The sequence below is a fragment of the Zonotrichia leucophrys genome, chromosome 3 (assembly GCF_028769735.1).
Source record: "Zonotrichia leucophrys gambelii isolate GWCS_2022_RI chromosome 3, RI_Zleu_2.0, whole genome shotgun sequence".
NCBI classification, from domain to species: domain Eukaryota; kingdom Metazoa; phylum Chordata; class Aves; order Passeriformes; family Passerellidae; genus Zonotrichia; species Zonotrichia leucophrys.
The window spans coordinates 102,989,477-103,009,051 of record NC_088172.1 but is presented as its reverse complement, the minus strand read 5'-3'; the positions used below and the strand labels follow the sequence as shown (position 1 = coordinate 103,009,051).

At 44.5% G+C, this 19,575-nt stretch overlaps 1 protein-coding gene across 12 annotated transcripts in view; it reads right to left on the bottom strand.

Annotated features, from left to right (window-relative positions):
- VRK2 (VRK serine/threonine kinase 2) overlaps positions 1–19,575 on the bottom strand; it is a 39,466-nt gene that overhangs the window by 1,198 nt on the left and 18,693 nt on the right. For 10 of the 12 annotated variants that reach the window (XM_064709739.1, XM_064709738.1, XM_064709741.1 and 7 more), the window contains 6 exons: positions 17,140–17,272; positions 7,525–7,645; positions 5,719–5,777; positions 4,367–4,557; positions 1,287–1,442; positions 788–994 (listed from right to left, as the gene is read on the bottom strand). In XM_064709739.1, the coding sequence (XP_064565809.1) occupies positions 788–994; positions 1,287–1,442; positions 4,367–4,557; positions 5,719–5,777; positions 7,525–7,645; positions 17,140–17,272 (867 nt within the window). Of the gene's footprint in view, positions 1–12; positions 108–787; positions 995–1,286; positions 1,443–4,366; positions 4,558–5,718; positions 5,778–7,524; positions 7,646–17,139; positions 17,273–19,575 lie in introns of all 12 variants that reach the window. The other 2 variants (XM_064709747.1, XM_064709748.1) reach the window with 2 other exon arrangements.

Sequence of the window (19,575 nt, the reverse complement as noted above, 5' to 3'; positions counted from 1 at the left end):
GGTTCTGCTCACCACTGTCCTGCCTGGTGCTCTCAGGTACAGCTGTGCTTTTGCTGCTTCCCTCTCCCAGCTTGTACCGGAGTCTCCAGGCAGTGATGGTCAGACTGCTTGAAGCAAAGAATTTTGGATTAATCATAAAGCTACCTTTAAAGTTGCATTTTTGTGCTCATTAGAAGGTGTCCTCATTTAACCAAGTTATTTGTTTACATGGTAGGAAACCAGGGTGGAATCCACTCACTAAAATCACCAGACCTCCAAGAGAACAGGAGCACAGGGTGATCACTAAGACATGGTGCTGTATTATTTTTACTAAACCTGATTAATTTTTTGCTTTTTTTCCATGTATGGTTGAAGAGTAAGACAAACTATTAATTCAGATCTTTTCAAGGTGAGTTTGTTAACTGCTGAAATCCTCTGATGTAAAACTCAGAATTTAAGGGCTTAAGTAATGAGTGCTATGAAGTTTTCCACTACACACAGAAGGAAACTACTGAACCAAGTTTCTACCAAGCAAACAACAGGCTCCACAAAGGGAGACAGAAGAGTTGGGAAATAACAATTTGCATCCACATGCACAGATTTGCTCTGCAGCTACACAAACTGCAGTGGTAGCTGGCCAATAGTGCATACAGGCAATTGCCCACAAACCTTGAGTGTTTGTGGCAAACAGAGTTTGTGTACATGCAGTTGAGCCCTCAAGGGGTTTTTGGAACTCCTGTTTTTAGAAAAGCTGATCTTTCCTTCTCAAGGCACTGTGACTGTTGTATGGCAACAGCAAACCCCTCACCTTTTTTGGGTGCTCAGGCTCCTGCTGTGTAGTGTAAAATGGAAGTGGCTTCTCTTCCACGTGGAGCTGCCGGCGTGTTCCCCGGGTCTGGGGCCTGCTCAGGTAGCTGGATTGCTCCTCTTGCCCCATGTCCTCCTTCTGCTGCTCTGCCTTTATTGAAGGCCTGGCCAAGGGAGCCCACTGAGGTACAGACAGTAACTGTGTGTGCTGAAAGGAATTCAGTGAGTTCAGAGTTAGCCCAGGTCCTGGTCCAGCACTTGGAGGTGCCAGGCTTGGGGCAGCTCAGGCACTGCCCTCCTGGCACTTACGCCCTGGGCTGCCAGGGACTCAGGTTCCTCTGTGGAATACTGGAAGCCAGCAAGCCTCTGCCAGCTCCTGGAGTCTGTGACAGAGCCCGTGGCTCTTTCCCAGCCCTGTTCCTCCTCACCCACCCCACGAGATGGACATGGAGCCAATGAACAGGGAGAGCTGGGTGCTGCTGCCCCCCCCAGATCCTCACCTGCTGCAGCTCTGCCTGGGGACGCCTCCTGCTCCGTGTGCTTGGCTTTCCTTCTTCCAGGAGCTGTGTGCCTTGGTTTTGATAGGCAGCTTCTTCACCTTGTGGCTTTTTTCCCTTCTGCTGAGCTGCTTTTGCTGGAGGCTTTGGGAGGCGAACCTGGGGTGCACAGTAAGCATTTTGTACAGTGAAAAAAAGTCCAGATTCACACAGAAAAAGAATGATCTTCACCATATATACACACCTTAAACAACTGCATCATTTTCCAGCCAGGACTTACAGCAAAACCAAGTTTTCACTTAAAAGTTTCAAAAGTGAAAATAAGTGGATTTACATCTGAAAATGACCATATTTCATCCTAATAAAATTACAGGTTGGTATTAATGCAGTTGTTTTTTAGTCTGATTTCTACAAGATCAAGCAAGCAGTGACCTGGCCTTCCACTCACTTTCACCCCACTTTCCTAACATCAGCACTTTCACTGTAAGAGGAGAAGCTGAAAATATTTATCCAGAGACAAAAAACGTGGTAAACAAACATGGGAATTAATGCAAATAATATTTTATCACCTATCTTGGTGTGCAATTGGAACCAAGAATCAGGATATAGCCACTGCTACACTTCTTATGCCACCTCAAGATTAGATCAGATTCTACACAGGGAACAATATCCTGAAATCCATGCAATCCTCTGCACATCATCAAGGAGCTGATGCTACAGGAGCCTCTGGTACAGGTGTTCATGGCTCTTCAGAGGGGAATTAACCCCAAATCTCCTCATTTCCTGGGTACCAAAGTGGCACAGGAGGAATCAGATCAGCTGCAGTCAGATCCTGCTCACAAGCAACAAGTGAGGAGCCAGTGGTTTGTTTGCAGTGGCTCCCACTGTTCCAAGGTTCTCTCTTCAATGGGAGAAGTGTTTGGGGAAGAAAAGGAGAGAGGGAACACTGAGATGAAGAGAGTCAGGCCTAGGATCACTCCAGGCAGTGCCATGAAGAGATGCTTTGGGAAGAGCTGCCTGTCACCCAGCACCAAGTGCACCAGGCCACTGAAACATTGCTTTTGCTGAAAATAGCAATAAATTTCAAGAGAGTTCAGTTACCTGCCCTCTCTACTTGTATTTAAGTACTCCTTAAATCCTTTGGATGACCTAAAATTGCCTTTCTGCAGCTGTTTAGCAGCGAGTGCCTAGAGGAAACTGGCTCATGTCAGCAGCAGAACTGGCTGAAGGAACAGGCTGCAGTCATACACAGGTGATCCTGGTGTTCTCACTGCTCCAAGCAGTGAGACACTCAGCATTACAGATTTCCCTGAGAAAGTGCTGACAGGTGCCAAGATTTAGTAACACCCAGGCATTCCCCTGATCCTGTTCCTGGCCATCACACCCAATCCCACTGAATCCCACAGCACAGGAATGGTGACAACCATTCACTCCTCAGCCAGGGGTTTTCCAGGGGGCTGTGACCTGCAAATATCCAGTGCTGCAGCAGCTCCTGCAGCCTGCAAGGTTGGAATCATCTTTTATGCTACAGACTGTCGAGCTTTTGACCAGGCTTAAGAAGGAAACAGATTTACTATTTAGTGTCTGACTCTGAGAAATCAAAGACTGCTGTGAAACAGAGATCCAGCAGGATCAGCTGGAGATCAGTTAACAGCTACCTGATGCTCTGAGTCAGTTCACAAAACAGTGCAAACTTAAAAGAACTTCTCAAATGAGTGAGGGCACAGTGGTCACCATCACAGCCACACAAGTCCAGTCACCAAAATAGCTTTGGTTTTGTTAAAAGAAAAAAGGGGGTAAAACCAGAAAAGTCAATAAAAGTGCTAAAGTAAGTATCTGTAATTACCAAGATCAAAACCCAGTACCTTTTCATTAAACATGAACTTTTGTTCTGCCTTCCACAATACGTAAATAGTGCTGACAATTGGTTCGTGAGGCACTTGCTACAATAAAATCTAATTGTATCATGAGAGAAAGGTGACAATCAGGAGATCATGAAAAAATTACATATTCTCACTGGTGGTTAATTAGCCATGCAAAACCCCCTCAAACAGATATTCTCTTCTATTAGGAATGATTACTATGCAGGCCTACAGATGTCAATACCACAGTCATTCAAATACTTCTTTCCCTACTAATTGAAGGTTGTAAAGCTCTGGTGCCAAGGTTTTGCTTCCAAAGAGCTAATTTATGACTAGAAGGATATTTTATGTCTTCAGTTGCAGCAGCTACAAAACTCAGCAAATCAGAACCATCTGTGCACTGATACTTGAATCACCATTCATCTCGCAGCCTATCAGTCACATTAGTTTGCATCCTGCATTCTTGGCTCACGTACACTTGTGATGGTCCAAAGTTCACCAGGAATATTAAAAATGGATGGGACCCTGACCCTGCCTTATTGCACACGCCCCAGAGCCCCACACGGGGCTGCTGCACGCGGGCACTTCCACAGGAACAACGGCCCTGACATTTCCCAGCAAAACTGCTAATTACCTCCCTCTCTGCTTAGGGAAGCTGGGCTTTATTAACTTCCAGCACTGCAGGAAAACAGCACAGGAGAGCTCTGTCACTTGGAAAACCCTGTGCCAGTGCACACCAACAGCACAGCTAAAGCCACAGGAACATCTCCTCCACACTGGGGCTGCAGGAGGATAAAGGCAAATGACAAAGAACAGCCTGAAAGCAAGAAAATGAATTAAATGCTGGCACTAATAAAGGTAACTTTGCTTTTAATCTGGGACGAAGGAAAAACCTGGCATTCAGGCCTGTCTTCAAGATGTTAGTGAACAAAGTCCTTGACTTCCCCATTATCCTGAAAGTAAATCATTCTCCACAGACCTACTGCTTTGAAGTGAGAGCCTGTGGGTCAAAAGGACTCATGGCAGTTCTTCCTCCTTGAGGGTTGACATTCCACTTTTTAGCAAAGCCAGGGGAAACGGGAATTAACAAACATGGTGTATTTAAGGCAGAAGAACTGCTGTGTCAGTCTCATTTTGAGAGCTTTAACCATTTCCTCCTGTCCAAGAGGGAAGGCAAGAGGCAGGAGCTGCCAGGAGGGCTCCCAGAGCTGCCTCACTCACCCTGGACAGCTTGGCAGCGAGGTGATTCCGTGCGCACGCTGCTGCTGCTGCTGGGGAAAATTCCAGGGGGCCGTCGTAGCGCAGCCCGCTCGACTCCAGCCCATCCAGCAGGATCTTCTTCAGCACGTGATACTTGGGCTTCTCAGCATAAGCTAAGCCAGAAACAGAGGCCAGGAACTTGGCTATTTCACCTGCAGAGCAGATCAGAGTGGGAATTTCACTGAGTGCAACCCCAGAAGTTCAGAAAGGATCTCGTTCCAACACCGATGCCAAACGAGACAACACAATTTCAGCTGAAGGCACACTCAAAACACAGAACTGACAATGTCTTGTCTTTTTGGGAGGAGAAAAGGAAAAGACAGACTTGGATAAACAAGCCAGACTTGAAGTGCTCCATCTCGTTATGTTCATGCACTAATTCCCACAGCACTGACAGCTATCCAAGGATAAAATTTAAAACACTTTACCAGCAAGGATTGATAGTTCTGTTTAAAAGAAGAAAGTCTTTGATAGATCACAATATCCCCTCAAATATTAATTACTCTGAACAGTATTATTTTAATCTGCATAAATACTATACTGGGAATGTTTTGGAAAAATAAAACTTTTTTTTTTATTTCTTCAAACACTACTATTGTTTTTCTGATTGCATCCCAAAACAGTCCAACAGCAGCAACATTTTTCCATCAAGTGGTTCAAAAAACAGGGAAACCATTGAATGGGCAGAAATAATGCTAGTAGGAAAAACATATGGGAGGTTCAAACTTTTCTTTCAGTTGAAGACCCAAGTGTATCCTAAAACTGGAGTGCTACACCAGATATTAGCATCTGGTCAAATCCCAGCAGGAAAGATTTATTAAATATGTATACACATCATGAATAAATTTCACCTAATACACACTGCATTCCAGTAATTCCAATACAAAAGTGCTAGGAAAATAAGGGAATAAATCAAAAATAGATACTGACCTTTGGTGTTTTCCCTGGGTTACTTTTGTATTTCAGGGAAGGAAGAAACAAGACAAGACAAACTGTGCATCCATTTGCTTTTCCAAACTCTGAGCAATGAGCAATAAACCTTTGGTAGACAGTTGCTTACTATTTCCATGCTAACAGCTACTTCTGTTTCCAAGATAGTCACTGCTTCCCAACACCTTGGATTACATATGGCCAAGATCCCTTATGTCACTCCATGGGATACAGCACAGACTGAGCAAGATTCTTTTTTTTTTCCAAGACTTTGTTCAATTTGTGTTACTTTCCTTCTCTTCTGCTCCCCCCCAGAGTCAGCCACTGAGCTGTGTTTCGGAGGAGGCTGAAGAGCCAGAGGGTACAGGTGCAAGCACACTTACTGCAGCTGCTTCCAGGAGGATCCCACCTCAGCACTGAATCTGGGAGCTCATCCATAAGTCTGCAACAACACCAGAGTGCAACAGTTTAATGCGCTTTCGGAGCAGGTGATTCCTCATTTGGGATTTAGGAAGACAGCAAGTCTCAGCTCCAAAGGGAGTGGACCTCCAGGATAGCTAATGATTCACAGGACTGCTTTTGAACCCACATCTCCCCTCACCAGCTCCATTTTTAACTCTTTGCACACAGCTGGTTTCACCAAGATCAGGCTGACACCTAAAACTGCACTTCAGGTTTTAATTTGCACATATTTTAAGCTTTCTAGAAGGAAAAACAAAAGCCCTTTGAGCCAAATGGCTTGTTGTGATTTCAGATTGATGATTCCAATTTCTATTTTGGAATTTCAGCAGCAGTTCTGCTCTGCTTTCCTATCATTTAGCATCAGGCGCCCTCTGCCATGGAGCACGTGGCTGCCAAAGTTACACCCAGGCACGGCAGGGCCACAAGGGGACAGGGAGGTCACATCACCCTAAGTCCCACACACTTCATAAACAGCAGGGCCACAGGTGGAATTCCTGCCCATCCAGAAACAGCAAAGAAGCTCAGCATCAATTCCTAAAAACAGGAATAACACCAGCTCTCATCTTGGGCAGTTCAGCACCCAGAGGAAGCTGAAAATTAAGACAGATAAGAGGGATAACCTGGGCAAGATACCCAATTCTAGGAATGCAATTCATTAGAGTAAGAAGATATTTCTGATAAGAGAAATTGCGCAATTTTCTGTGCATTTCCTTGAAGCCTCTTTTTGCTCAGCATCCTGGAAACATGAGCCATCCAAGGGTTAACAGAAAGGGAAGAGTCACTGGAGCAGCTTGATTGATTAAATTGATTTCCCATTGAATTGTATAAGTGTTACCTTGCAGGGGGCTGTGTAATGATCAGAACTTCTAAAGGAGAAATATTAAACACAGCAGAGGGTGTCAACATCCCCAGCTGCAGCCACCCTTCCCTGCCCCACTCTGATTTCGGGGATCAGCCAGCCCCAGCAGGCACCTCTGCTGTGACCTGGCCTACTTAAAAGTTTGCTGCTCCTGCTATTGGGATGCTCCAGCTCTGGGAAACTTTGCTGTGGAGCCTGCTACAGGTACCCTGTGCAGTTAACTCCCTCCTGTCCCAGCTGGGAGGGCAGAGGAAGAAAACACTGATGCACTGTGGCTCCAGTGAGCTCCAAGTCATGCTGGGAAAAAGGAAAGATTTTCACCAAGCTCCTTGGTGTTTTGGAATTTAATTGTTTGTAATGGCAGTAGCTTATGTAACATTAAAAACCTACAGAAAAACATCTGAAAAACAGTATCATATAGAAAGTTAAATAAATTGAGTGCACATGTGGAAAAACCTCCAAGAGATGTTTGTACTACGGTCTCTACAAAGCGCCCGTGAAGTTTAATGGAAGCACACAACAACCTCCTGTATGTGCACCAAGGCCTGTGCTAATTTACAAATGATTTCTTGGGAAAAAAAGATTATTGGAAAAATACACAGCAGACAAAATGCCTGTGTACTGTGCACTGGAATCCATCCTCTCCTCACAGCAGCACAGACATAAACATGCAAAGGAGAGCAGACATGCACATAAAGTTCCCATTTTAACTGCTTCCAACATCTCTCTTAATTAAGGAAAATTGTTTTAGCTTTCTCCTAAGGTGCTGTTCTACGGCATGGAAAGCTGTGTTTCCCAGAGCTGGGAAGCAGTGAGTATGCTGCAGGGCTCCAGGCTGGTGTGTCCATGTGGGGGGGTTTGTCCTTACTTTGTTTTCGCACTCTGGACAGCTACAGGGTCCTTGAGGTTCTGCTCCCAGGGCAGCTTCCCACACAGCCAGTGCAGCATGCAGTAGCCAAGGATTTCAAGGTCACCTCGCCTGGATGGGGCTAAAATGTGGGAAAGGGGGAGGGGGAAAGAGAAAAAAAAGAAATACAATTAAGAATAGGAACCTCTTCTTAGGAAATAGAAAAGACTTTGATTGAACTGGTGCTGATGAAATATGAAGAAGCCAAACGGGCAAAGTGTTTTGTTTGTTCAGCTGTATTAGACCTGAACCGCCCCGGCATTTGGCCACAGGCCACAGACAGGCAGTGACTTGTTCCTGCTCAAGTGAGGGTCAGCTTCCTCACCTCCTCCAACTCCATCCTTCCTCAGTCTGGCCTGTCACATGGACTTGATCCCCATGGCCTCTGACATGATCCAGACAGCCCATAACTGAGTACCAACACTTTCTCAAAGAGCCGAGCAGTAAAACAAAGAAATAAATGTCTGCTGCTAAATTGCTAACACATGTTCCAGGAAGTCCATGGGGTCCACATTGGTCATGCAGGGACTCTGTGAGAGCAGACTAAACACTGATGGCCTTTCCTGTTCTCCCGTGGAGCCGTTTGAACTCGGATGCTGGGACAAAAGTGCCATCTAGTGTGCACTCCCTCAGCAGAGGCTGCTCCCGGCTCCAGCGGCGCCTGCCGAGCTCTGCACAGCCCAAAGTGCACTCGCTGCTCAGCAAGGTCCTGGCTGAACTTCCCACTTACTTCCTTCCAAAAAGGAACTTATTTCAGGAACAACTTACTCTCTGCACACCCCAGGCCGACACAAATACAGGAGACAAGATTAAAACAAAAATTAACCCTGTCTCTGAGCATCATCTACATAGATAAACTGAAGTTTAATCTTTCTAGAGAAAGAGGGAGGGGAAAAGTGCAATATCAACAGAACTGCTAGTGCTTGCTGCTACCCAGAGGAAACCAAACTTGCTGAAACTGAACAAGCAGGAGCAATGCAGGATTTCTTTGACTTGCAGCCTACAGTTTGCACGTCAAAACCACATGGAATCTACAAAACCAGAAACTGCTTGTTGTGATTAAAGACAGACAGATGTAGAAGTTAAATTTATGCTTTTCCAAAATGAATTTGTGCTTTCCAAGAAGGAAAGGAGTTCAGACTTGTTTGGCACTTTTTCTCCAGCGTAAAGACCAGTAGCTGAGCACTGTGCTGTTAATCCAGCTGTAAACAGATATCATATTTTATGAGCCTTCATTAAATAAATTCCAGAAAGTCACTCGGCGAACTTATCTTTTAATTTAAGAAGTCATCTGCTAAAAGCCACGGTGCCAACACATCATAACTGTCCCTCGCTGCTGTACACACATTACTGTAAAAGCAGCAGATTAGTTTTTATACATTCCCTATCTTAACTGCTCTTAGGCTGGGGATTATGAAAGGCCCTGGATCCGACACCGCTGCTCTGTCCCTCGGGCGTCGTTTATTTCCTGCCCTGGATTCAGCAACGTCCTAATGCAAGACTTGGCTCCCATATTAAAATCAAAACACAATCTCTACCACTTGCTGCTCTGTAGTGATTTCTCTGGCCATAAATCTCCCAGTAACTGTGGAACAATTCCATTCACACACACGTGTTCACAACTCTTTTTCCATTATGGCAATTCCAGATTCGATCCATATAAACCAGCATTTTTGACTGCAGATCCTCTAATTTTCACAATGCCTTTCTGGCACCTGTTTGGGTGAGAGAGGCTACAGAAAGTGGCCTTTTGAGGAAAATTGTCAGAATTCCAATGAACAGCTTTTTTCCATGGGGGGGATTCATTGATGTGCATCTATAAATAACAGCAAACCAATCAGATTTCAGAAGTTACCATAAGAAAAGTCATTTTCTATTGAAGATGGAGGCAGAGACCCACCTTTCTTGATCAGCATCTGACTCCACTTTATTCATCAATCAGGCACTTTTTATAACAGTGTTAATTCACTTCATGCATATTGCAAAATCTGAGCTCCTGATAGGCTGTAGAGAAAACTTCAGCTCCTCCTTTTGTTTACAATACCTGAAGTTAGTTTATTGAAACCAAGATCAGTGTTCCCACCATGATATGAAAGGTTCCCAAAACCTTCATATCTATTCCCAGACTGGGCATCTGTTCCCAGTAGCAGCCAAGGACAGAACGGTCTGAGAATCTTGCTGTTTATATGAAAGGTGGCTGAGAACCTTAATTATTTACAGGATCAAGCCTGGGAAAGGCTGCTTTTTTCCTTTAGCTGAATCCTTTCATGGCCTCTTTCTTTAAGCCATGCTTGAACCAGGCTCTCCACAATTTTGTGACAAAACAATCCCAGAGATTCAAGTTTCTTCACAGTTTGCCTGTGACTAATGATGTTCCCTCTCACCTGCAGCTCCTGGGACAAAGCAGAAGCCTCAGCTGACACCTGCCCAGAGCCACAGCAAGCACAGGGACACAGAAAGGGCCGTGGAGCCGAAGCAGCTCTGCCCAGCAGCAGCAGGAAATGTCCCACAGGAGCCAGCAAGTCAGTCCCCATCCCTCCACCTCCCAGGCCACCACAAGGGCTGCTAAATTCACACATTTACCTGGAGGTTCTGTAGAACCACTTGGAAATGTCAGCATTTGATTCTTTGCCTGTACTTGCTTATTTCCCTCTGCTCCATATAAGCGAAATCCCTCAAGCTTTTAAATCGTTTAGATTCTTGTTAAAAAGTAATTGATTAATCTTTAACGAGTTACTATTATCTATGGACAATGGAATTATTAGATTTTCATGTCAAATCCAGCACTAAGAGATAAATTTCAATGATATGTTTACTTGCAAAAATAAATCTGCTCACACAATGAAGATTACAGGAATTCTTGATAAACATCAACGGAGAGAAATCAATCTGCCTTCACTTTAAATATGACAGCCAGGTGAAAATAAAACAATTCTGCTTGATAACTTGTCACAGTTACAAGAGAGTACACTCCAACCAGTACTTATTTAAATCAAATTCTTACTTCTCTGCTAAAATAACTTGCTTTTTTTTCTTCTTTTTTTAATAGATGTTTGATTTCTGCTTTTCTACTCACAGGATCTTTTTACTATTATTTTAGTCTCATGTGAAATAGTATTTAATGGGAACATATTGGTGGTATTTTATTTCACAATGTCTTTAAAGTTTAATTTTTTAATTTGGAGATTTAAGGCCTGATTCTGCTCTCAGTCCTGTCAAGATAAATCAGGAACAACTCCACTGAAGTTGATGAACTCACAACCACATCAATGAAATCAGAGTTTTAAACATACCACAAACATACTCAACACACAGGCACAGGCTCCAGTAACTCAGAATAACTGAAGCAATTCACCTTAGAAGAAAATAGATGAGGTATCTCTGTACACTGAATTTGGCAGCTATCTCCACTCTAATTTATATTCAGATTATTATTTCCAAATAGATCAGGGATATCACAACAGCCACAATGTGCTCCCAAAACTCCACTGCTCCCAGGAACTCCTCTGAAATAGAAGTAAAAATGGGAGGTTTCTCTATGGCCTCTGTTTAGCTGATTTTCTCCAGCCTTTTGTAAAGATTTAACAAGTGACATTTAAAATATTCTCTTATTTTTAATTAGCACTGTTATGTGATCATTTCACTATTAGTGATTGCTTGGATTAGAAGCTTTTCATAAACATGAAAATAATTTTGATCATTTTGGTTGCTCATATTGCAAGGATGGGCAGTGGCACCTTCAATTCTCACTGGCATTACAGGGCACCAATTTATGGTAACTCACGCCAGCAATGCAAAAGCCCTCAAAGGAAAGGAGGGTTAATCATGGTAAAAAGCAATTATGATAAAAATGTATAATCACAAAGTGATAGAACTTAACCCAAGGCTGAGATGATTAAAAGCTAAACAAATACAAGACCTGACAGAAATCAGTGTGCCACTATTAGGAGTAGGAGAAATGAGAAGACACAGAAAACCCCAAAAGCAGATAAGGAACTATTGCTTCCCCAGGTCCTGGCCAGTCTGAGGAGCTCCTGCAGCAGAATGATGACCAATGGAATAGTGGTGGCTCCACAGAAGAGCTTAGAGAAATACATTAAATTAATGATACATTTTAGTGCTTGGAGGCCATTCCACAGAGTTATCCAGCCTCAGACAGGGCAAAAGCCAGCCAGGAACCACCTCTGCTCTCCTCAAATTGGCACAGTGCTCAAGGACTCCCTGACAATTACCACCACCGTGGATTGCTGGGAAGAAAAACCCATGGCACCAGCACAGCTTCCAGAGAAGCCAGCCTGTGCCATGGCAGAGAGGGACAGCTCCTGTGCCAGCCTGGGACACTCTGTCCCAAACTGGGACCCTACAGACACACACTTGATGGGATGAATGGACATGGAACACACAGCAGAGCTGCCAGGAGGGAATCAGGACTGGTGGAATGGGATGTGCTGAAAGAAAGAGGGTTGGGGTTCTGCTCTGATGGGAGAAGCTCATGGAGTGGGAAGGCTGGGAGGTGCAAGGCAATGTCACCATGAGATCCGGTGGCAGGTACAACGGTGGTGGCAGCAGATGCCGGTACCTGGTCGGGAGCAAAAGGTTCCAGGCTTGCAGTAAGGACATGTGGCAGAAGTTTAACTCTTCTTTCACATCTGTGTGGCAGAAAAAAGAATCACAAAGGTAAGGGCCTGACAAGTGGGGGTGGGCAAGCAGCTGAGATTCACTACCTGTCTGAATTCCTGGTGTAGAGAACAGCAGCCCTTCCCCAGGCACGGTCCTCAGATGTGACAGAGTTGTAAATGCTTCTCTTCTTATTTTTGCTGCTTCTGAACATTCCTGGCAGCTTCCAGAGGTGGCTGTAGAAGCCCATCCAATCTTTTCCTTGCTAGTGACTCTTCTTTAACTTAAAACCATCTCCTGCTCCTTCCTCTGCTGGGCACACATTTCTAATCCCAACTCTCAGGAACTAAACCATCTTTTTATTTATTTCCCACTGCAAAGTTCCACCCATTTTTTGCCAGACTGGTTGTATTTTCCTTTTATTATTTAGGATTTACAGTTTGTCCTGTACACAGTCTTTGGGAAGCACATATCAAACTGCAGCAGATCAATAATTCATTTGACCGACAAAAAAAAAGAAAAAACTCCTGCAGGCTCCCTCTGAATCCTAACTATGCATGGACAGATGCCAAATCAACCTCTTGATCCAGAGGCACTCAGGGCTCTGTTCTCTGGAAGCAGGCTCCCAAAGAATGTGTTTCCAGGCATAGGTGTTTATATTCCTGCACATCCTTCCTCACAAAATGAACCCTGCACATATTTTAGTCAGCAGAACAGGAAAAATGGCCAAGCACTGAGCTGTGGTTTTAATACCACTGAACAGCTCTGCCTGAGCAGTGGGGAAATCCAGCACAGGGGCTGCAGGGCTTTCCCTGCCAGCAGCCCAGGGCTGGCACTGCCCTTGACAAAGCCGGTGTCTGATGGAGCTCACGGAGCTCATAACCCCTGTGAGGGGCACAGAGCAGCCCAAAGTCCCCACTCCTGTGGGAAGCAGCAGTAAAAGCAGATGTGGAGATCAGTCCTGCACACACTGCAGTGGGGTCTCTACTGATGCAAGAGATGGCAACCCCACTCAGAGTTCCTGGGAAATGCTGGGAGAAGGGAGAAGACTCAGCTTGGAATCGATGGCAAACACAAATATATGCTGGAGGGAATTCAGCATAGATACTTCATACTCTTATGTTCATCAATGATAGCAAATTAAAACTGGGCTTACACACTCAATGCACAGGACTGGAGTATTTAAAAGAACCTCAATATGTTAAGTGCAGTAAATCTCCAGAGAAATTAGGTATTGACTGCATGCCTCAGTGAGGAGAAAATCTACAAAAATCCATAGGAGCCATTGATCCAAATATTACTTTTTAACACTAACTATGTAACAACTTTTTAAATGTACACTGAGTACAGATATAATTCTCCTTAATTATCAATCAACAAACCAAAATGCAATACTGTTTATACAGGCTGGTCTTTAAAAATGAATACAGTGAGTACACTCCAATGAGACACTAAAACCAACGATGCAGTTGTGCCATGAGAAATCTGCATCAGAATAAAAAGGGTTTTAATTTCAATTACCCACACCCTGGTTGGGATGGGATCCTGCAGGTGGGATCCTGTGCAGAAGCCAGGCTGGGCCTTACTTGGTTCCAGAACTCCACACACAGCTCAAGGATGCAGCTCCACAGGAGCAGCACATCCATCCCAGCTGGCCTTTCCAGAGCTGTTAGGAGAACACAGACCAATGCCAGCACCCCAAAGTGCTTCCCTGCAGTGGCCACTGGTAGGAACCTTCCTGGATCTCAGTGCACTGCACACTCTGCTCCTGGTGAGCTCCATGGAGATCCTGGGCAATAACCTCCCATTAAATCTGCATTCAACCACAGAAACTCCAGCACTGACCTAAATTACTGGGAAGGGAATGCATTTGGCTGGCTCTGTACAAGGAGGGCATCAGCTCCAAGCATTGCCAAGAGGAACTATTGAATCAAAACTTCAGATTCCTAATTTTGTTAAAGCTTCAGCGTGTCCCTCAAATCACTGCATGTATTCAGTAGCTGCTTCATGAACAAGTCAAAATGTTCTCATTTGTCTGGCTCAGCACAGCCACTAATGCTGCTCAGGGGGGCTGAGATACTCATGTTGCTACACACATGCAGGAAATGCCCTCTGGAAAGGATCTCATTTCTATAAAATAACATTTAAAAATGAGAATTATGTTCCTGAAATGTTGAAATAACAAAGCCCTCCACTCTGAAAAGCTGGGTGACACCAGAATGAAGGCTGTCTCTGCACCTTCCATTTGCCCACAGTCCTTAAAGACTTTTCAGAACACCCCACCTCACTTTGTACAGGAGACTGTGCTGAGACTGCACCATGAGCAGGGAATCCAGGAGATTGCAGAGCAAAGAAACCCTTTGCCCCAGCTGCTGGAAGTCTTTCAGCATCCTAAGCCATCTCTGTGCCTCAGCCTCACACCAGGAGAGCAGGGAACCCATTGCTGTGTTGTGCCAGCTGAGCCCCTGCAATCTCCAACAGAAGTCTCTGCAGATGCAGATTTTCCTGGGATGGAGAGCTCTGCTGCAACTGGGGAAACTCTGGCAGTTTGATCTTCCTGGATTCAGGCTGTTTGTTGTGGTTTAACCCCAGCCACCAATTAAAGTACCACACATTCACACCCTCCCCCTCCCTGGAGGGACAGGAAGGAGAATCAGGGAAAAAAAGTTAAAATCCATGGGTTGAGATAACAACAGCTTAATACTTGAACTAAAATTTTAAAAATAATAATAATGAAAATGAAGGTAAAGAAAGGAACAAACCCCCTGACAGAGAAGTGATGCACAACAGAATTGTTCAGCAGCACCTGAGCAGTGAGTGGCCTCTCCTGGCCACCCCCCAGTTTATCCCTGCCCGTTATCCCAGTATGGAACATCCCTCTGGCCAGCTCAGCTCCCTGGGCAGCTCCTCAGTGCCAGGGCACGGGGAACTCACCAGTCCCTGCCTGAAGGGAAGCCCTGCCCAGCACCACCTCCAGCACCCCTGTGCTGTCAGTGCCACTGTCACCCTGAACCCAACCACAGCCCTGCTCCAGCTGCTGCCATGGAATGAACTCTGTCCCACACAAAAGCAGGACACCACCCAAGGTCAGAGCTGGCATTCCATGTGAAGAGTTTGGATGCTCTGTAACATAACAGATCCCATGCCATGTTCTGCAGTCTCTTCTGGCAGGAGCACAAAAAAAAAATCTGTGGATTTTCTGTTTGCAGCTATCAAGGAAACACTTTTCAAGTGTAAGAGGGGGGTAAGCTCCCTCAAACTATCTTTCTGAACATTTTGTTTTGTGGAGTCCTCTGGTTTTAACAAATTCCATCACAACTTTAGCTCTTTGAGGAGATTATCCAAGACACAGATTGCAAAACTTACCTCAGGCTTCCTCTGCACACCTTTTGTCACACGGGTCTGTAACATTTCCCTGCACTTTCAAATAGAAGGAATTCTCTGTCCTGTAACCACATACCCATCCACAAACACTACCAAACTGGCTGCTGTAACTGTCCAACTGCCAAATAATCCAGCTTCCACCTACCCTTCAAAGAGCATCCACATCAATCACCAATGTACAGCCACACCACTCACTCTACCAGGCAAAGCAGGCAGAGTCAGCTCTCCAGAAAGCAGCCTGCATGCTTGGGAGGGCCACAAGAGTCCAAAACAGATGCTCTCCTCACAAAATATTTTCTAGCAGGTGAAATGGTGCAGTTGTCTTAGCAGGAAATACTTGCCAGTCTTATTTCATTTTTCCTAATGACCAGAGTTAAACGACTGCAGGTTTTAACAGCTCCAGCAAATTATCAAGACCCTCTACATTACATGGTCAATGGTCCTTTTAATAGAAAAAGCAATAATATACAGTTGTTTGTGCCAACTAAAACTCGTTAGAAAGTATTAGTTTAAGGTAACAGTTCAGCAGCTATTAACAAGCACAAATTCCTGCAGTTATCACTGGTGACACTGATGCTCACCAAGCTGGCAGCAGCAAACCATCCCTCCTGCTTGAGCTGATCTTGGGGGTGAAGGAGGGGAAAGGGGAAAGAAAAGTTAACAAAAGCACTCTTTTGTAGCAAGAGTCAAAGTTTTTCAATAATCACCATTTTTTTCACTAGCATAACATTAGAATTGACTTTTTGTCTTGCTGACATAGCAACTAAGAAAGTTGTGTTGCATTGACCATATTGATTGTGAACAATGCAGCCATCAGTGGGACTTTACACCATATATTTTCAATATTGACCTCCCAGTCCCTTTTCCATGGCTCTATGGGTCTGCTATTGGATTTGGACTGCAGCGTAATAAACAGCTAAGGTTTAATTAATGGTAAATGAATACAAGACATAGGTTATGACTTTAACTAATTAGGGAATTGTTGAATTAAGTCTGCCTTGGAATGCAAGGCAGTACAATCAATATCCAATAAAAGGACTATGTATGTAATTTACCTGCAAATGTGTTTCCAATACCATCAAAGTGAGTTTAAATAAGTAAGATATATGAAAGGCTACTGGAAAAAGATTTCAAAAAGTTAACACTTTATGGCTTCAGAAAAAGTTTTTCTCCTTGCAGAAGGAATGTCATCTTGAAATACCCTCCCAGAACACAGATGGTGACACTCAGCCACAGCCCTCCCTAAAGGACAGTGCAGGCTCCAAACCCTTTTCCTTGACAATGCAGCATTAGCAAGTGCTGCCTCTGCAGGGCACAGCAAGCACAAACCAGTTCTCCCAACACAAACCAGTCAAGTTTGATGCTGAGCTCTTCTCAGGGCTGTCCTGGGCTGTGTGTGCAGAGCTGCTCCTGCTGCCCTTCCCCAGCCCTGGGGAAGCATTCCCAGGCACACGAGGAGGTCACCACACCAGGGGCTGAGCAATCCCCAACGCTGCTTCTCCTGCGTGCAGCAGCACTCACAGCCTGATTACTCATTCTGTAATCACTCATCTGAAATAAAAAAAAGAAACCTACCTACTCCCTTGTGGGCATCTATGCTGGTAAACTCTATTGTCCCATTATGGCCCTTCCTAGGATTTTCCTGATACTGTTTGTGGTTCCCATTGGGACAATATCTGTAGCAAAGTCCATAATCTGCAAGATAAACCTGGAAGACATGAACAGACAAATGAATAATGCTTTTGTCCTTTGAAAGTATAACCTTTATAATTAAGTCTTAAGAAACTGATAGGTTAAGGACAGCCTTAGATCTAAATTTTATTAAACCAAATGGTGCCTCAGGATAAAATATGTACAACTGGGGGCTATAACAGCTGCCCTCCCCATTTAAATCCTTCCACTACTATACTCTTATCTTATTTCAGAGTCGAGCAGGATTTCAGTCATTTCATTTTGTTCCTGAGCTCTCTGCTCTCCAGGTGGGCATCCAGACATCATAAACTGCAATATGCCTTTCATGCAGCCTCACGTTGCTTATGGGACCCCTTCCTCCCCTCACTTCAGCAGGAACACTCCCTCCCTTCCCCATTTGGGTTTTCCAGCAGCTGAGACTCCTCCAAATCAACTCTTCTGTGCACCTTCAAGGCCAGAGGAAGGGGCAGCAGCTTCCCCAGCTGGACTGGACATGGGGTTCCTAGGGACTCACCCACCTGTAACCCAGCCCTTTGGAATGCCACTGGCACTAACTTCCTACATCAACTATTCAAAGTAGGCTGAAACAAAGCAAACCAGCCCTCCCCAATCCAGTGAACCCATCTTGAATTTAGAAAGCATTTTAAAAAGCCACAGAACCAAACTGTGGTCTCTCAGTTACTCTGAAGCAAATACATGGGGTTAAATCAATGTAAGAGAAAAACATTTGGCCCAAATTGTGTATACTGCAATAGTGCCACAATCAGCATTCCATCCATGGACTTTGGGGGCAAAAACTGAAAATCATCTGAAGGCATAGATATCACTGCAACTAAATCTTATTATATGATAAAGAAAAACATCTTATTTGAACGTTAGTTCAGTTTCCTCTTTAGCTACAAAACAGTTTATCCTAAAAAAGTCTAAAACAAACTTTCCTGGCACTCACTTGCTATTTAATTATGTCAGTCCTGGTAAAGGCAAAAACAAACAAACAAAAAAGCCTCAAGAAAATGTAACACATTACTTTGTAGCACATTCTGTTAAACTTCTGATTCCTGTTTGTGCTGCAGGCAGCCTCAAATCCTGGGATTGCTGGTCTCTTGGTTTTACTGTTTCTGCTGCAGGATCTGAGCTTATCTGGAGCGTGTAAGCCGGGCTGCAGCCCTCACTTCCTGCAGGGGGGTGGCTTTTAAGATTATTGATGATGTTTCTCACCTGACAGCCCAGCCAAACTGGGATACAAGATCAAAGACCAGAGGCATGGATGGCTACAAAATCTGGGACAGGGCATCAGCTTGGTCAGGCTGACTGATTTGATTTTCTCCTGCATCTGTTCTCTGGTGGATTCCTGATGCTCTGGTCTGCCCTAACTGAGCCCACAGCCAGAGAACTCACTCAAATTACCCTAAAAACCAAGTTCTGTGAGCCTGCTGCCTCCTTTGTGGGCTGGGAAGGAGAGAGGAGCCTACGAGGTGCATTCTTCCAGACTCAGTGCTGTGCTTTGTGTTCTGCTTGACTACAGGTTTCTGACATAGACAGGAAGATCAAATACCTTTAAAATTAAGGCTATGCCTACATTAAAATAAGATTTCAACTGTTAGGAAAGAAAATACACCCACAGCACCTGTGGCAGCTCTCTGGTTTGGGCTGGGCATGCCAGCTTATGTGACAGAGACTCCCATGTGACAGCCCAGCCTTGGTGATCTTTCAAACTATACCAACACCAGGCCACCCAGAAAGCAGCCACAAATATTTGCTGGCCAAATTTAACCCCCCCTCCCCAATTATCCTATCACAGTAACTATGTACTTTTTTATTTTTAAAGCAGCTCCATAATGCTCCATAATTTTAGACCAATGGATTTGCATAAAACACCTTCAGTAGCCATATCAGCAGAGCAGTTTTCAATTTATACTGAAAACCCCCTAGAAGTGAGAAGGAACTTTAAGTTATCCTGCACTGACTGAAGATGGAAAGACCTGGAAATAAAGAAGCAACTGCTTCCTAAAGGCACTGACATGCAGGGTGATCCTGACAGCAGCTCTCCTCAAAAGTTGGCCATGAGTGTACCAGGTCAGCTTCTTTCTAGCTGGGCCATTTATCACTTCCATAATTTTCACATCAGATTTTGTCCACAAACATGGCAGCCTCTCAAGGCAAAGCCTCTTGGCCACCAACAAAAATCAATCCCCTTCAGCTTGTACAAAACCAGCAAGGCACTGTTACAACCTTGCCACAACCATTATCAGAATGACTATGTTATTTTAAATTACCATTAATTTCATTTCATCAATTCTCATTATAACCCTTTCATCA